The sequence below is a fragment of the Amblyraja radiata genome, chromosome 18 (genome assembly GCF_010909765.2).
Source record: "Amblyraja radiata isolate CabotCenter1 chromosome 18, sAmbRad1.1.pri, whole genome shotgun sequence".
NCBI classification, from domain to species: Eukaryota; Metazoa; Chordata; class Chondrichthyes; order Rajiformes; family Rajidae; genus Amblyraja; species Amblyraja radiata.
The window spans coordinates 1,421,039-1,437,500 of record NC_045973.1 but is presented as its reverse complement, the minus strand read 5'-3'; the positions used below and the strand labels follow the sequence as shown (position 1 = coordinate 1,437,500).

Here is a 16,462-nt window from a genome sequence, read left to right as displayed (position 1 = left end):
TGACCTATCTCTCCCTCCTAACCCCATTCTCCTGCCTTCTCCCCATAACCTCTGACGCCCGCACTAATCAAATATCTATCTCTGCTATTTATTCCTGCTGTTTAGGAACCATTCTATTTCTGGGCAATACGATTAAAAACAGTCAATTTGCACATATATTGTTACTATGGCAATCATTGCCATGGGCAATAATCAGTAGTGGGGAAAGGCACATGAACTGTGCAGAGATTTATCTAAAAGTGGCGTGATGCAAGGAATCTTGCTCAGTGGACAATGTTTGAAGAAAATATTCTACAATAAAATGGCCCACAAAGTATAAAGAACTGTCCATATTGTACAGGAAGGAACTGCGGATGCTGGTTTAAACCGAAGATAGACACAAAATGCTGGAGTAACTCAGCGGGACAGGCAACATCTCTGGAGAGAAGGAATGGGTGGCGTTTCAGGTCGAGACCCTTCTTCAGACAGTCCACCTGGTCATATTGTACAAGTATCTATTTGCAGTAATCTTAAGACAAAATTGTAAACCGTTGAATGCTGTAGAGAAAATAATTTTAATGAAGAAAACTCTGTTGTTAAACATTGAGTTTTAAGCAAAATACGAATGCCATTCTATTAACATAGAAACATAGAAAATAGGTGCAGGAGTAGGCCATTCGGCCCTTCGAACCTACACTGCCATTCAATATGATCATGGCTGATCATCCAACTCAGTATCCCGTATCTGCCTTCTCTCCATACCCCCTGATCCCTTTAGCCACAAGGGCCACATCTAACTCTCTCTTAAATATAGCTTAAATATAACGATTACATTTATTACTGTCACGTGTACCGAGGTACAGTGAAAAGATCTGTTTTGCATGTGTCCAAACAGATCTGATAATACTGTATATAAATACAATCGTCAATCAGGTACAATAAGTAGAGCAAACGGGAAGATACACAGATGCGCAGAGTCTCTTGCCCAGAGTAGGGGAATCGAAGCACCAGAGGACATGGGTTTAAGGTGAAGAGGAAAAGATTTAATAGGAATCTGAGGAGTAACTTTTTCACACAAAGGGTGATGGATGTATGGAACGAGCTGCCAGAGGAGGTAGTTGAGGAGGACTATCCCAATGTTTAAGAAACAATTAGACAGGTACATGAATAGGACAGGTTTGGAGGAATATGGACCAAACGCGGGCAGGTGGGACTAGTGCAGCTGCGGCATGTTGGCCGATGTGGGATAAATTGGGTCAAAGGGCCTTTTTCCATGTTGTATCACTCTATGGCTCTATAAAGGGTGCAGAATATAGTTCTCAGCATTGTAGCACATCAGTTCCAGAGACAAAGTCCAATGTCCGCAATGGGGTAGAGGTGAATCGGACAGTAGCCTAACTTTTGGAAGGACCGTTCAGAAGCCTGATAACAGAGGGGAAGGACAGAGGGTTTGAGAGCATTTTGTTTTGGTTGGGGCATTGAATGGCCTGGTCCAAAACTACGAAGGACATATATTAAGCTTTGAATAACAGACTGGCAGAGTCAGAATCAGTGAGTTGGCTCTGAAGCAGTAGTCTTGATGTGGGCTTCCAAATACAGCCCAGCTTACACTGAGCATCGAGGCTGTGAACATCTCACTCAGTCTCAGTGCAAGTTCAGGTCAGATGAAGGAGTCAGTGGCCAAGAGAAGCAAAATAGGTATTGAGGACATGAGGAACTGCAGATGCTGGATTACAAAAAAAGTCACAAAGTACTGGAGTAACTCAGCAGGTCAGGCAGCATCTCTGGAGAACATGGATAGGTGACGTTTCACAGATTGCTGGAGTAACTCAGCAGGTCAGGCAGCATCTCTGGAGAACATGAACAGGTGACATTTCGGGTTCGGACCTTTCTTCAGACTTCTGTTACTCCAGCATTTTGTGTCTTTTTCAAAGTGCAAGTTCTTGATAGTTTGATCTCCAAAACTGCAAGTACGGCAAGTTCATCCAAACTACTACAGGCCACATCCTATCTCAGACAGATGATAGACACAGAAAGATGGAGTAACTCAGCGTGACAGACAGCATCTCTGCGGAGAAGAAGTGGGTGACGTTTCTTCAGTCTGAAGAAGGGTCTCGACCTGAAACGTCACCCATTCCTTCTCTCCAGAGATGCTGCCTGTCCCGCTGATTTACTCCAGCATTTTGTGTCTATCTACGGTTTAAACCAGCATCTGCAGTTCCTTCCTACACCTCGTATCTCAGACAGATTCCATTCACACCAGCGAGAGGTCACAAGCAGTTCTAGTCCCCAGTGTGTGGCCTTCTCACTCTGAGCCTTTGCTTTAACCAACATTTAATCCTCACCATCTCTAGAACCGTCTCCAGCTCAACTCCTCCCTCATGCCCATCACCTCAAATGACAACTTCACTTGCCTGGACCAGCTTAAGTCTTTTTCGTTTAGAGATACAGCACGGAAACAGGCCCTTCAGCCCACTGAGTCCGTGCCGACCAGCGAGCACCCCACACACTAACACTACCCTATACACACTTAGGACAATTTTAAAAAACATTTATGCAATTATCCCAAGCCAATTAACCTACAAACCTGTACGTTTTGGAGTGCCGGAGAAAACCGAAGATCTCGGAGAAAACCCACGCAGTCACAGGGAGAACGTACAAACTCCGCACAGACAGCACCCGTAGTCAGGATCAAAACCGGGTGTCTGGCGCTGTGAGGCAGCAACTCTACCGATGCGCCACCGTGCCACTCTGGGATGTTCTTCAGACCCTCCACCTCTCACTCCTTTATGTTGCTCTCAAGTCTTCAAGTTTAGCTTTAGGCCACAAATCATCATATACATCAGAGTCAGTCAGAGAGAGATACGGCACGGAAACAGGCCCTTCGGCCCACTGAGTCCATGCCGACCATCAGGCACTATTTACACTAAGCTGATCCAATTCCTTGAACATTCTCCACAGATCGCTCCAGATTCCACAGCTGGGGCAATTAACCTGCAGACCCGCACGTCTCTGGCTTGCGGCAGGATACCAGAGCATTTGGTGGAAATCAACGAGTTGACAGGGAGAACATGCAAACTTCACACAGTTAGTACCCGAGGCCAAGATGGAAGCTGTCTCTCGGCCACTGATGCAGGACATGTTGGCAACCATTGTGTTGTCCATACTAGTGCAGGGAGCACTGGGCAAAATTGTTCAAAGCAATTATTTCTAATCACGCTTGCAAGCATGATCTTCTTGTCCTAGAAGTGGTGGCAAATCTTTCATCAACATGGAACACAGATCTTCCTGATGGCTTGGCCTTTTTTGAAAGTATTGTCCCTTTGTGAATTCAAAATAATCCTTTACGTGGCTATTATATCAAGATTGATTGGGTGAGGAGTGCAAATGAATTTGGTGTTAGATGCTTCAATGTGTGGTCTGTGAGTTAACATCAAGACTATCGGTATCTGGGGAACTATCAGACACACCAGAGACAGAAGGAAATTATTGCAAACTTTGCTCAAGTTCTATAGATTTTACTTTACTGAAAGTAAACCTGATGAATGGCTTCAGAAGTTGGGGTGGCACGGTGGTGCAGCGGTAGAGTTGCTGCCTCACAGCGCCAGAGAGCCGGGTTCAATCCTAAGTACCATTGCTGTCTGTAAGGAGTCTGTACGTTCTCCCTGTGACCACGTGAGTTTTCTCCAGGTGCTCCGGCTTCCCCCCACTCCACAGATGTACAGGTTTGTCCCTGATGTGGAGGATAGTGCTAGTGTACGGGGTGATCGCTGGTCAGCGCGGGTCAAAGGGCCTGTTTCCGAGCAGGATTTCGAAAGTCTAAAAGTCGAATGTAGACTTGGGTTGGGTTCAGCTCCATGAAGTATGGTCAAGAAGTTTAAAGGATCCACACATTCGATCTGAAAACATTAAAAATGTAAATGAAAGTAGACACAGAGTGCTGGAGTAACTCAGCGGGTCAGGCAGCATCTGTGGAGAACATGGATAGGTGACGTTTCACAGAGTGCTGGAGTAACTCAGCAGGTCAGGCAGCATCTCTGGAGAAAAGAAATGGGTGACGTTTCGGATCGATGTAAAATCAAGGGTGGCGAATTATGAATTTTTGCACAGATCAAACGTAATTTTTCATGAGGGGCAATGTCACACAATCATGTTCCTGTTTAAAATGTCGGCTGATTCTGATCGAGTCTTTTTATAACATTGCCGTTTCCCACCGCCTTCACACAGCTGTATGGAAAATAACTCTCTTGTAAAGGCAGAGAGATGCTTGGTCAGTCCGCAGATGTTGGGAATGATGAATGCATCCAAGCATCAAATCAGATTGTGTTCATTGTATCAAGCCTTCAGATGGTAATTAATTACTGGGCTCTGCAATATTACTCAAACAGCCGCGTGATAAACAATTGTAAAGGTTAATTGCCTCCACACAAAATCTACATACATTACATTTTAATTCACTGAGGAGTCCTGGCAAGGCAGACTGAAGGAGATGGGTTTAGCCTGATACAGTTAATAAAAAGTATTTTCTTCAAAGAACCAACTGCTGTAAATGTTCTAATCAGCTTTCACACACACACGCACCATGTCCTCAAACAGCAAAGCTCCTCGATAAAGGCTTTCAAGCTTAAATAATGATCACCAGAGTGTAAGTGTGTACAATATACTACCCAGAGCAGTGGAGACAGAAAGACAAATCTTTCTTACAATATATCCACTGTAAAGATGTTGGCTCAGAACAACATGTACAATGGTAGATGCATTTTGATAGGTACAGTTATTGAAAAATTGTTCCTAATTAAAATAAGCCCCCTGCCTGTTTGAATGTTAATGTGTAGGAAGGAACTGCAGATGCTGGTTTAAAACCGAAGTCTGAAGAAGGGTCTCGACCAGAAACGTCAACCATTCCTTCTCTCCAGAGATGCTGCCTGTCCCGCTGAGTTACACCAGCACTTTGTGTCTACCTTCTGAATGTTAATGGGGCCTTGTCAGTGGCTCTGGGGAGAGAGACCCCCTATCTTTATGCAGAGTGGATGAATGAAAGGTTTATAACTCTTTGTGATCGCTATGTGCTAATCGGTTGCCACTTAATTCTAAAGCTTCCTTTTCATCAGAGCGATTGCTCTTACTTAATCATAAGCAGCATACTGTCCCTGTACAAATTGTCACCTACTTTGTAATCTTTTACCAAGCACAGCTTGAAATTGTCAGATTAATTACAAAATGGACAGAAAGAAGTTATTGGACAAGTTTGCAATTATATTCAGTGGTTTTATGGTTAAATTAAAAAAGTTTGCAGATTCACCAATTATTTCCAGGTAAATGGATTTTCGGGGATAGTTGCAGGATAGTGTCAAGTATGTCATTATCATCGATTAGAAAAATAGTCAAATCTCCAATGAAAGTTGCATTTCTGTGCACGTTTAGTTTAGCTTAGTTTTAGTTTTCGAGATACAACGCAAAAGCAGTCCCTTCAGCCCATCGAGTCCACGTCGAGCAGCGATCCCCGCTCACTAACACTGTCCTACACACAATAATGACATTTTACAATTACACCAAGCCAATTAACCCACAAACCTGTACGTCTTTGGAGTGGGGGAGGTAACCGAAGATCTCAGAGGAAAACCCACGCAGGTGACGGGGAGAACGTACAAACCCCGTACAGACAGCACCCGTAGTCGGGATCGAACCCGGGTCTCAGGCACTGCAAGCGCTGTAAGGCAGCAACTCTACTGCTGCGCCACCGTGCCGCCCATATATATAATATACATATATATATATCACTAAATATATTTCACTGTGCAAAACTTGTCTTCAGTAAACGCCACAGCATTAAACTTATGGACAGAGAGTTTCAGAAAGCCGCTGTTAATGGTAAAAATGTATTTATGCATACGTAACTGTACAATCTGCTCAATTGTAATCATGTATTGTCTTTCCGCTGACTGGTTAGCACGCAACACGTGACAATAAACTATCTAACTACATTTAACATAGAAACATAGAAACATAGAAAATAGGTGCAGGAGTAGGCCATTCGGCCATTCGAGCCTGCACCGCATTCAATATGATCATGGCTGATCATCCAACTCAGTATCCCATCCCTGCCTTCTCTCCATACCCCCTGATCCCTTTAGCCACAAGGGCCACATCTAACTCCCTCTTAAATATAGCCAATTAACTGGCCACATCTAACTCCCTCTTAAATATAGCCAATGAACTGGCCTCAACTACCTTCTGTGGCAGAGAATTCCACAGATTCATCACTCTCTGTGTGAAAAATGATTTTCTCATCTCGGTCCTAAAAAACTTCCCTCTTATCCTTAAACTGTGACCCCTAGTTCTGGACTTCCCCAACATCGGGTATAATCTTCCTGCATCTAGCCTGTCCAACCCCTTAAGAATTTTGTAAGTTTCTATAAGATCCCCCCTCAATCTTCTAAATTCTAGCGAGTACAAGCCGAGTCTATCCAGTCTTTCTTCATATGAAAGTCCTGCCATTAAAGATGAGGGAGATGGATTGTGGCAGTAAACATATAAATCACGGTTACAGGAACCATTTCATTAAAAAAATACGTAAAAATAAAACAGGGTCTAGTTGTACCATGACGGGAGATGTTAGTGTGTAGGAAGGAACTGCAGATGCTGGTTTACACCGAAGATAGACACAAAATGCTGCTGTAACTCAGCGGGTCAGGCAGCATATCTGGAGCGAAGGAATGGGTGACGTTTCGGGTCGAGACCCTTCTTCAGACTGGTTAGGTACTCCAGCGTTTTGTGTCTATCTTCAGTTTAAACCAGCATCTGCAGTTCCTTCTTACACAACAACTATTTTGTAATCCGTTTTCACTGAGGAAGGCACGATAAATGGAGCAGAAATGTTGGGGTATCGAGAGCCCAATGATAAAGAGAGATGCAGAGTAAATCATCCCTCTGGACAAGGCAGAGGGAGGGTGAAACTGGGCAGGCAGCGCCCCCAGCCTTCCTGCATCACTGCCTTGATGGAACATCGCTGCAGACACAGCACATGAATGATGCTGATGGCCCTAGATTATGAAACAGGCTAGAACAGATGGAGGGTGGAAACGCCACGTCCATGTTTAAATGACCCGGGCATCTGTTTCAATGTGAGTGATTAACATGGCAGCAATGGGTAACAGTGCACAGAACGATGTAATACACATAGACAGGCAATATGGTGAACCATCAACAACATTGTGAATAAACACCAGGCTAGGGGAAAGAACAACCATAGGAAAGATGTGTAGCAAGGAACTGCAGATGCTGGTTTACACTGAAGATGGACACAAAGTGCTGGAGTCACTCAGCGGGACAGGCAGCATCTCTGGAGAGGTTAATGGGTGACGTTTTGGGTGGAGAACCTTCTACACACCGTAGGAAATATTGCCTATATTTTCAAAAGTATTTCTTAGGTTTGGGTTTATTATTGTCATGTGCGAGGTACAGTGAACAGCTTTGTTATGCATGTTATCTGACCAGATCAGTTAAATGCTATACATAAATACAATCAAGACAAACTCGTCCAATAGGTTCATCAAAGGGGAAGATACAGAGTGCAGAATATAGTTCTCAGCATTGTAGCGCATCAGTTCCAGAGACAAAGTCCAATGTCCGCAATGGGGTAGAGATGAATCAGACAGTACCCTAGCTTATGGAAGGACCGTTCAGAAGCCTGATAACAGAGGGGAAGAAGCTGTTCCCGAGTCTGGTGGTGCGCGCTTTCAAGCTTCTGTACCTTCTGGCTTGTTTTTGAGGTACAGAAGGTACAGTTTAAAGGATTAAGATTTTTATAGTGTGAGTGAGTTGATTTAATTTGGGGGTAAGCCATGTCAGTTGAGATGGGCCCCATGGTTTGCTCATCCTGCAACTTCTGGTGACTACGTTTGCAGGAAGTGTGTCCTGCTGCAGCTCCTGGCAGACCGCATTGAACGATTGGAGCTGCGGTTGGATTCATACTGGAGCATCCACGATGCTGAGAAAGTCGTGAATAGCACGTACAGTGCGTTGGTCACACCGCAGGTAAAAGGTAAGAGGACAGAAAGGGAACGGGTGGCCATTAGCCAGCGTAGCAGTAGGCTGGTAGTGCAGGAGTCCCCTGCGGTCATCTCCCTCCTAAACAGGTATACCATTTTGGATACTGTTGGGGGAGATGGCTCGTCAGGGGAAGGCAGCAACAGCCAAATTCATTGCACCATGGGTGGCTCTGCAGCACAAGAGGGGAGGAAAAAGAGTGGAAGGGTTATAGTAATACGGCATTCAATTGTAAGGGGAATAGATAGGCGTTTCTGCGGCCGCAAACGAGACTCCAGGATGGTATGTTGCCTCCCTGGTGCAAGGGTCAGGGATGTCACTGAACGGCTGCAGAACATTCTGGAGGGGGAGGGTGAACAGCCAGTTGTCATGGTGCATATTGGCACCAACGATATAGGTAAAAAATGGGATGAGGTCCTACAAGGTGAATTTAGGGAGCCAGGAGATAAACTTAAAAGTAGGACCTCAAAGGTAATAATCTTTGGATTACTACCAGTGCCACGTGCTAGTCAGAGTAGAAATAGGAGGATATTGCAGATGAACACGTGGCTTGAAAAATGGTGCAAGGGGGAGGGATCCAAATTTCTAGGGCATTGGAACCAGTTCTGGGGGAGGTGGGACCAGTACAAACAAGACGGTCTGCACCTGGGCAGGAATGGAACCAATGTCCTTGGGGGAGTGTTTGCTAGTGCTGTCGGGGAGGATTTAAACTAATGTGGCAGGGGGATGGGTGCATGAGCAGAGAGACAGAGGGGTGTAAAATGAGGATAGAAGCAATAGGTAGCAAGGTGAAAAGTAAAAGTGGCAGGCAGACAATCCAGGGCAAAAATCAAAAAGGGCCACTTTTCAACATAATTGTATAAGGGGTAAGAGTGTTGTAAAAACAAGCCTGAAGGTTTTGTGTCTCAATGCAAGGAGCATTCGTAACAAGGTGGATGAGTTGAATGTGCAGATAGTTATTAATGAATATGATATAGTTGGGATCACCAAGGCTGGGAGCTGAACATCCAGGGATATTCAATATTCAGGAGGGATAGACAGAAAGGAAAAGGAGGTGGGGTAGCGTTGCTGGTTCGAGAGGAGATTAACGCAATAGAAAGGAAGGACATTAGCTTGGAGGATGTGGAATTGATATGGGTAGAGCTGCGAAACACTAAGGGGCAGAAAATGCTAGTGGGAGTTGTGTACAGGCCACCGAACAGTAGTAGTGGAGTTGGGGATGGCATTAAACAGGAAATTAGATATGCGTGCAACAAAGGTAAAACAGTTATAATGGGTGACTTCAATCTACATATAGATTGGTTGAATCAAATTGGCAGGGGTGCCGAGGAAGAGGATTTCTTGGAATGTATGCGGAATCGTTTTCTAAACCAACAAGTAGAGGAACCAACAAGAGAGCAGGCTATTCTAGACTGGGTATTGAGTAATGAGGAAGGGTTAGTTAGCAGTCTTGTTGTGCGTGGCCCCTTGGGCAAGAGTGACCATAATATGGTTGAGTTCTTCATTAGGATGGAGAGTGACATAATTAATTCAGAAACAAGGGTTCTGAACTTAAAGAAAGGTAACTTTGAGGGTATGAGACGTGAATTGGCCAAGATAGACTGGTAATTGATTCTTAAAGGGTTGACGGTGGATATGCAATGGAAGGCATTTAAAGACTGCATGGATGAACTACAGCAATTGTTCATCCCAGTTTAGCAAATAATAAATCAGGGAAGGTAGTGCATCCGTGGATAACAAGGGAAATCAGGGATAGTATCAAAACAAAAAATGAAGCATACAAATTAGCCAGAAAAAGCAGCCTACCAGAGGACTGGGAGAAATTCAGAGTCCAGCAGAGGTGGACAAAAGACTTAATTAGGAAAGGGAAAATAGATTATGAAAGAAAACTGGCAGAGAACATAAAAACTGACTGCAAAAGTTTTTATAGATATATGAAGAGAAAAAGATTAGTTAAAACAAATGTAGGTCCCTTGCAGTCAGAAACAGGTAAATTGATCATGGGGAACAAGGACATGGCAGACCAATTGAATAACTACTTTGGTTCCGTCTTCACTAAGGAAGACATAAATAATCTGCCGGAAATAGCAGGGGACCGGGGGTCAAATGAGATGGAGGAACTGAGTGAAATCCAGGTTAGCCGGGAAGTGGTGTCAGGTAAATTGAATGGATTAAAGGCCGATAAATCCCCAGGGCCAGATAGGCTGCATCCCAGAGTACTTAAGGAAGTAGCCCCAGAAATAGTGGATGCATTAGTGATAATTTTTCAAAACTCTTTAGATTCTGGAGTAGTTCCTGAGGATTGGAGGGTAGCTAATGTAACCCCACTTTTTAAAAAGGGAGGGAGAGAGAAAACGGGGAATTACAGACAAGTTAGTCTAACATCGGTAGTGGGGAAACTGCTAGAGTCAGTTATTAAAGATGGGATAGCAGCACATTTGGAAAGTGGTGAAATCATTGGACAAAGTCAGCATGGATTTATGAAAGGTAAATCATGTCTGACGAATCTTATAGAATTTTTCGAGGATGTAACTAGTAGAGTGGATAAGGGAGAACCAGTGGATGTGTTATATCTGGACTTTCAGAAGGCTTTCGACAAGGTCCCACATAAGAGATTAGTATACAAACTTAAAGCACACGTTATTGGGGGTTCAGTATTGATGTGGATAGAGAACTGGCTGGCAGACAGGGAGCAAAGAGTAGGAGTAAACGGGTCCTTTTCAGAATGGCAGGCAGTGACAAGTGGGGTACCGCAAGGCTCAGTGCTGGAACCCCAGCTATTTACAATATATATTAATGATCTGGATGAGGGAATTGATTGCAACATCTCCAAGTTTGCGGATGACACAAAGCTGGGGGGCACTGATAGCTGTGAGGAGGATGCTAGGTGGCTGCAAGGTGACTTGGATAGGTTGGGTGAGTGGGCAAATGCATGGCAGATGCAGTATAATGTGGATAAATGTGAGGTTATCCACTTTGGTGGCAAAAACAGGAAAGTAGACTATTATCTGAATGGTGGCCGATTAGGAAAAGGGGAGATGCAACGAGACCTGGGTGTCATGGTACACCAGTCATTGAAAGTAGGCATGCAGGTGCAGCAGGCAGTGAAGAAAGCCAATGGTATGGTAGCATTCATAGCATAAGGATTTGAGTATAAGAGCAGGGAGGTTCTACTGCAGTTGTACAGGGTCTTGGTGAGACCACACCTGGAGTATTGTATACAGTTTTGGTCTCCTAATCTGAGGAAAGACATTCTTGCCATAGAGGGAGTACAGAGAAGGTTCACCAGACTGATTCCTGGGATGGCAGGACTTTCATATGACGAAAGACTGGATAGACTCGGCTTGTACTCGCTAGAATTTCGAAGATTGAGGGGGATCTGATAGAAACGTACAAAATTCTTAAGGGGTTGGACAGGCTAGATGCAGGAAGATTGTTCCCGATGTTGGGGAAGTCCAGAACAAGGGGTCACAGTTTAAGAATAAGGGGGAACCGAGGACCGAGATGAGAAAAAACATTTTTCACACAGAGAGTAGTGAATCTGTGGAATTCTCTACCACAGAAGGTAGTTGAGGCAATTCATTGGCTATATTTAAGAGGGAGTTAGATGTGGCCCTTGTGGCTAAAGGGATCAGGGGGTATGGAGAGAAGGCAGGTACAGGATACTGAGTTGGATGATCAGCCATGATCATATTGAATGGCGGTGCAGGCTCGAAGGGCCGAAGGACCTCCTCCTGCACCTATTTCTATGTTTCTATGTTTCTGCCGGACGGGAGCAGGGAGAAGAAAGAATGACTGAGGTGGGACACGTCTTTGATTATGTTGGCTGCTCTTCTGAGGCAGCGTGAAGTGTAGATGGATTCAATGGCGGTTTTATAAGACAGCGTACAAAAAACTGTCACATAAAATAACGGGCCATGGGGATTTGGAGTGATATTCTGGCATTAGAAATAATATGTTTGAGAACACAGAACAGAATGTTGGAAGATACAGTACATTTTCACGTTGACAAATTGTTGCTCATGAATGCCTTTGGGATCAGTATTGGCATCTCTGTCCATAATCTATAATAATGATGAGATGAAAACTGTCCAAGTTTTTGATGATGCACGTCTAGGAGAAGTGAGCTGTAAGGAGGTCATGAAGAACATGCAAGATCAGTGCCTAGGAATGGCAGTGCCTGGCAGAAGTAGAGATGAGAACAATATAGTTATTACTTTGGTAAGAGGAATTGAAAACGAGAATGGTTTTTTTAAAGTAGATGCTTTGGTTTGCTAATCCCTTCCTGATTGATTGCTTTGATGCATTATAGGCCAGGACAACATCTATAAGACACTTGGACAGGTCCATGGATAGGACAGGTTTGGAGGGATATGTGCCAAACATGGGCAGGTGGGACTAGTGTAGATGGGGCATGTGGTGGCATACTACATAAGTATATACTGTAACTCTAAAGTTGCTCCTTAATCTGGCTATCTTCCAGCATTTTCTATTTTTATTTCAGCTTCTTCCGGCATTTCTGTTCCGATATAAATTCTGCTCGTTCCCTCCGAAGGCAAGGAGTAAAATAATTAGAATTAAATGTAACTATTAGATAAGGGGATTTTAAGTTTTTGCAATAGATTTTACACCCCATAGTAAATTAAAACATTTCCATCTGCCTATTGATAAGATTAGCTTCTTCAAGGGCATCAGAATTAATCGTGTTATGTATTTAGTTTAGTGATGAATTTAAATTAACTTCCTCTGCCTGTCTCCACAATCTGTACTGCAGCTTTGATACTGTTGGAAAAGTAACTTCATGGGGATTAGAATCCAATGTTAACTCTACACAAGTGTTCTCTGAGCTTCCTTGCTTTGTGTTTATAGAAAATAGAAAATAAGTACAGGAGTAGACCATTTTGGCCCTTCAACCCAGCACCACCATTCAATATGATCATCCAAAATCAGTACGCCGTTCCTGCTTTCTCCCCATATCCCTTGATTATGTTAGCCCTAAGAGCTATATCTCTCTCTCTCTTGAAACATCCAGTGAATTGGCCTCCACTGCCTTCTGTGGCAGAGAATTCCACAGATTCAAAACTCTCTGGCTGAAAACTGTTTCATCAACTCCATCCTAAATGGCCTACCCTTATCCTCAAACTGTGACTCTTGGTTCTGGACTACAGACTGAAATAGACTGATGTAGATACTACAGACTGAAATAGTCATAGAGACGTACAGAATGGAAACAGGCCCTTCAGCCCAATTTATGCAACTCACCCAATCTACACAACGGCGGCATGGTTAGCGCAGCGGTAGAGTTTGCTACCTCACAGCACCAGAGACCCAGGTCCAGTCCCGACTACGGGTGCTGTCTGTACGGAGTTTTTACATTCTCCCCGTGACCACATGGGTTTTCCCCGGGTGCTCCGGTTTCCTCCTACCCTCCAAAGACGTGCAGGATTGATTGTAGGTTATTGGCCGCGTAAGATTGTAACTTATCCCTAGTGTGTGAAGGATAGTGTTAGTTGCGGGCTCGGTGAGCTGATGGGCCTGTGTCCACTGCTGAATCATAACTAACTACACTGCCTGCATTTGGTCCACATCCTTCGAACACTTTCCTATCCATGTACCTGTCATTTAAATGCTGTTATTGGACCTGCATCAACTACTCCTCTGGCAGCCTTATCTATATAGCCACCCACTCTCTGAATGAAAAGGTTGCACCTTGGGTTCCGATGAAATCTTTCTTCTCTCACCCTTAGACCTACGTCTTGATTCTTGATTAGTATGGGTGTCAGGGGTTATGGGGAGAGGCAGGAGAATGGGTTGAGGGGAAGATAGATCAGCATGATGTCAGGCGGAAGTAGAGCTGATGGGCCTGAATGCCTTAATCTGCCTCCTAGAATTTATGAGTTTATGATTCGGAAGCCTCTGTTCTTAATTCCCATCCTCTGGGTAGGTAACAACAATTTGCTGGATATTCAAAGACATTACAGTGACCGGCACAGTTTGCTCGTCAATAAAACAATTTGTACAACACCAGTGCTGATATGAATGATAATAGATATGGAATTGAATGCAGAACAATCTGTCAGATTAAACTTCAATTAGAAGAAAATGTGTGGAGTTCTTATTGAATAAAGAAGGAAATTAGATAAAATTGTTTCAGAATACAAAGCTATAAAATGTAGTAAGTATCACAAGAGACAGAGCATTCCTGTGATGTGCAGAAGAATCACCAAACTGAAGATAGACTCAAAGTGAAGATAGACACAGAATGCTGGAGTAACTCAGGGGGGACAGGCAGCATCTCTGGAGATAAGGAATGGGTGACGTTTCCGGTCGAGACCTTTCTTCAGACTGATGTCAGGGGAGAGGGAGATACATAAAAAGGATGTGTAAGGTATGAAAAGGACAAAGGGGATAAAGCCCAAGGAAAATGTAGAATAGACAATATAATAGAAACATAGAAAATAGGTGCAGGAGGAGGCCATTTGGCCCTTTGAGCCTGCACCGCCATTCATTGTGATCATGGTGATCATAGAATAACAACTAAGCAAGCAGAGATAAAATGTAGTCGGAGAGTCAGACTGGTCGGGGAAAACGGGAAGTGGGAGGGATGGAGAGAGAGGGAAAGCAAGGGTTACTTGAAGTTTCCTGCAAGGTGTTGATGCAGTGAAAAATTGTACTGACCTGAGTTTGTGAAAGGCGCCACAGAAATGCAAGTCTTTCCAATACACAAATATTTAAAAAAACCCTACAATAGATAATGGGAATATCTGGGAGACATAGAAATAATTCTGCATTTCAGAATGGATGTGGAGGCTTTGGAGAGGGTGCAGAAGAGGTTTGCCAGAATGCTGCTTGGATTACCGGATATTAGCTATAAAGGAAGGTTAGACAGACTTGGATTGTTTTCTCCGGAACGTCGGAAGTTTTTAGTCTTGGAGTTACAGCATGAGATACAGGTTGAGGGGAGATCTGGTCGAAGTATATAAAATGATGAGAGACATAGATGGTAGACAGTGGAAATGCCAAAGACTGAAAGGACAGCTTTAACATAGAACATAGAAAATAGGTGCAGGAATATGCCATGCGGCCTATCGAGCCAGCACCGAAATTCACTATGATCATTGCTGATCATCCAAAATCAGTGCCCCGTTCCTCCTTATTCCCCATACCCCTTGATGCCGTTAGCCCTAAGAGAGAGACACAAGCACAAACACAAACACTGCAGCCAGCCGTCTTTACCTTCCTTTTCATCGCGGGTTGTGAATTTCAGACAGAGCTCCCTCGCTTTCCCTCGCTTTTTTTTTTGTCTTGTTCAGTTAAACTTTTGGTTATTAGGTTGTGTTATGTGTGGGGGGGGTGGGCTGAAACAGGGCTTTCTTGTCGTATCCCCCTTCTCTCCCCCGTCTGAGCTGAGGCCTAATGGCGGAGCTGGCGGCCCTCCAACCTGCGACCGACCTCGAGGATCCGGAGTAGAGCCAGCCAGGACTTCTTACAACGCGAGGCTGGCCGTCTTCGAGCTGTGGTGGCGTTCGGGCCGCGGCACGACTTGGCGCTCCGGTGAGGGCGGACGGCGCGGGCTGAGACACTCCTGTGTGGGCGGCCGGCTCCGGCTGGAAGGCGCTCCCGTGTGGGCGCCCCGGCTCCCGGCTGGAAGGCGCTCCCGTGTGGGGGCCTGGCTCCCGGCTGGAAGGCGCTCCCGTGTGGGTGGCCCGGTGCGGGGGCTGAGATGCTCCCGTGTGGGCGGCCCGGTGCGGGGCGGAGACGGTGCTCCGGTGGCTGAGGCGGCGGCGACCTGAATCCGGGGCTCGGCCGCGGGCCAGTGGACAACATCGTCGGGAGATCGCAGGTCACAGGCTGGTGCCTTTTTTCCGGAGCTCCCGTGGCAACAGCTGCGTCCGCTGGACTGGAGGGCGGCAGCTTCAACCACCCCCGGGCCGCGGAGCTTGAACCGCGGGACTGACTTACCATCGCCCGGTGGGGGTATCGCCTCGGCGCAGAGGGAGAAGAGGAGGGAAGAGACAGTAACCAAAGACTTTTGCCTCATCACAGTGAGGAGGTGCTTGGTGAACTCACTGTGTGGTGGATGGTAATTTGTGTTTATTGTGTGTTGTTTATTATTACATATATGATGACTGCAGGCAACGACATTTCGTCAGACCGAAAGGTCTGAATGACAAATAAAGGATTCAATTCAAACAACACACACACACACACACACACACACCACCTACCCACCCACCCACACACACACACACAGCAAAGGAGGGAAAGCGAGGGAGAGAAGGATAGAGGGGGGAGAGAAGGGGAGAGAAGGGAAGGGGAGAGAAGGGGGAGAGAAGGGGGAGGACAGGGGGGAGATAGGATAGTGGAGACACTTTTAAGAAGTCACAAAGTTTAATAAAGTTTAGCGGGGCCAATACCTAACGGTCGGTTTTCC

At 45.0% G+C, this 16,462-nt stretch overlaps 1 protein-coding gene across 1 annotated transcript in view; it reads right to left on the bottom strand.

Moving 5' to 3' along the window:
* The window catches only part of cacna2d3 (calcium voltage-gated channel auxiliary subunit alpha2delta 3), a 437,296-nt gene that overhangs the window by 209,619 nt on the left and 211,215 nt on the right, over positions 1 to 16,462 (bottom strand). The window contains exon 10 of the mRNA XM_033036559.1: positions 12,770 to 12,774. Within this exon, the coding sequence (XP_032892450.1) occupies positions 12,770 to 12,774 (5 nt within the window). The remainder of the gene's footprint in view (positions 1 to 12,769; positions 12,775 to 16,462) is intronic.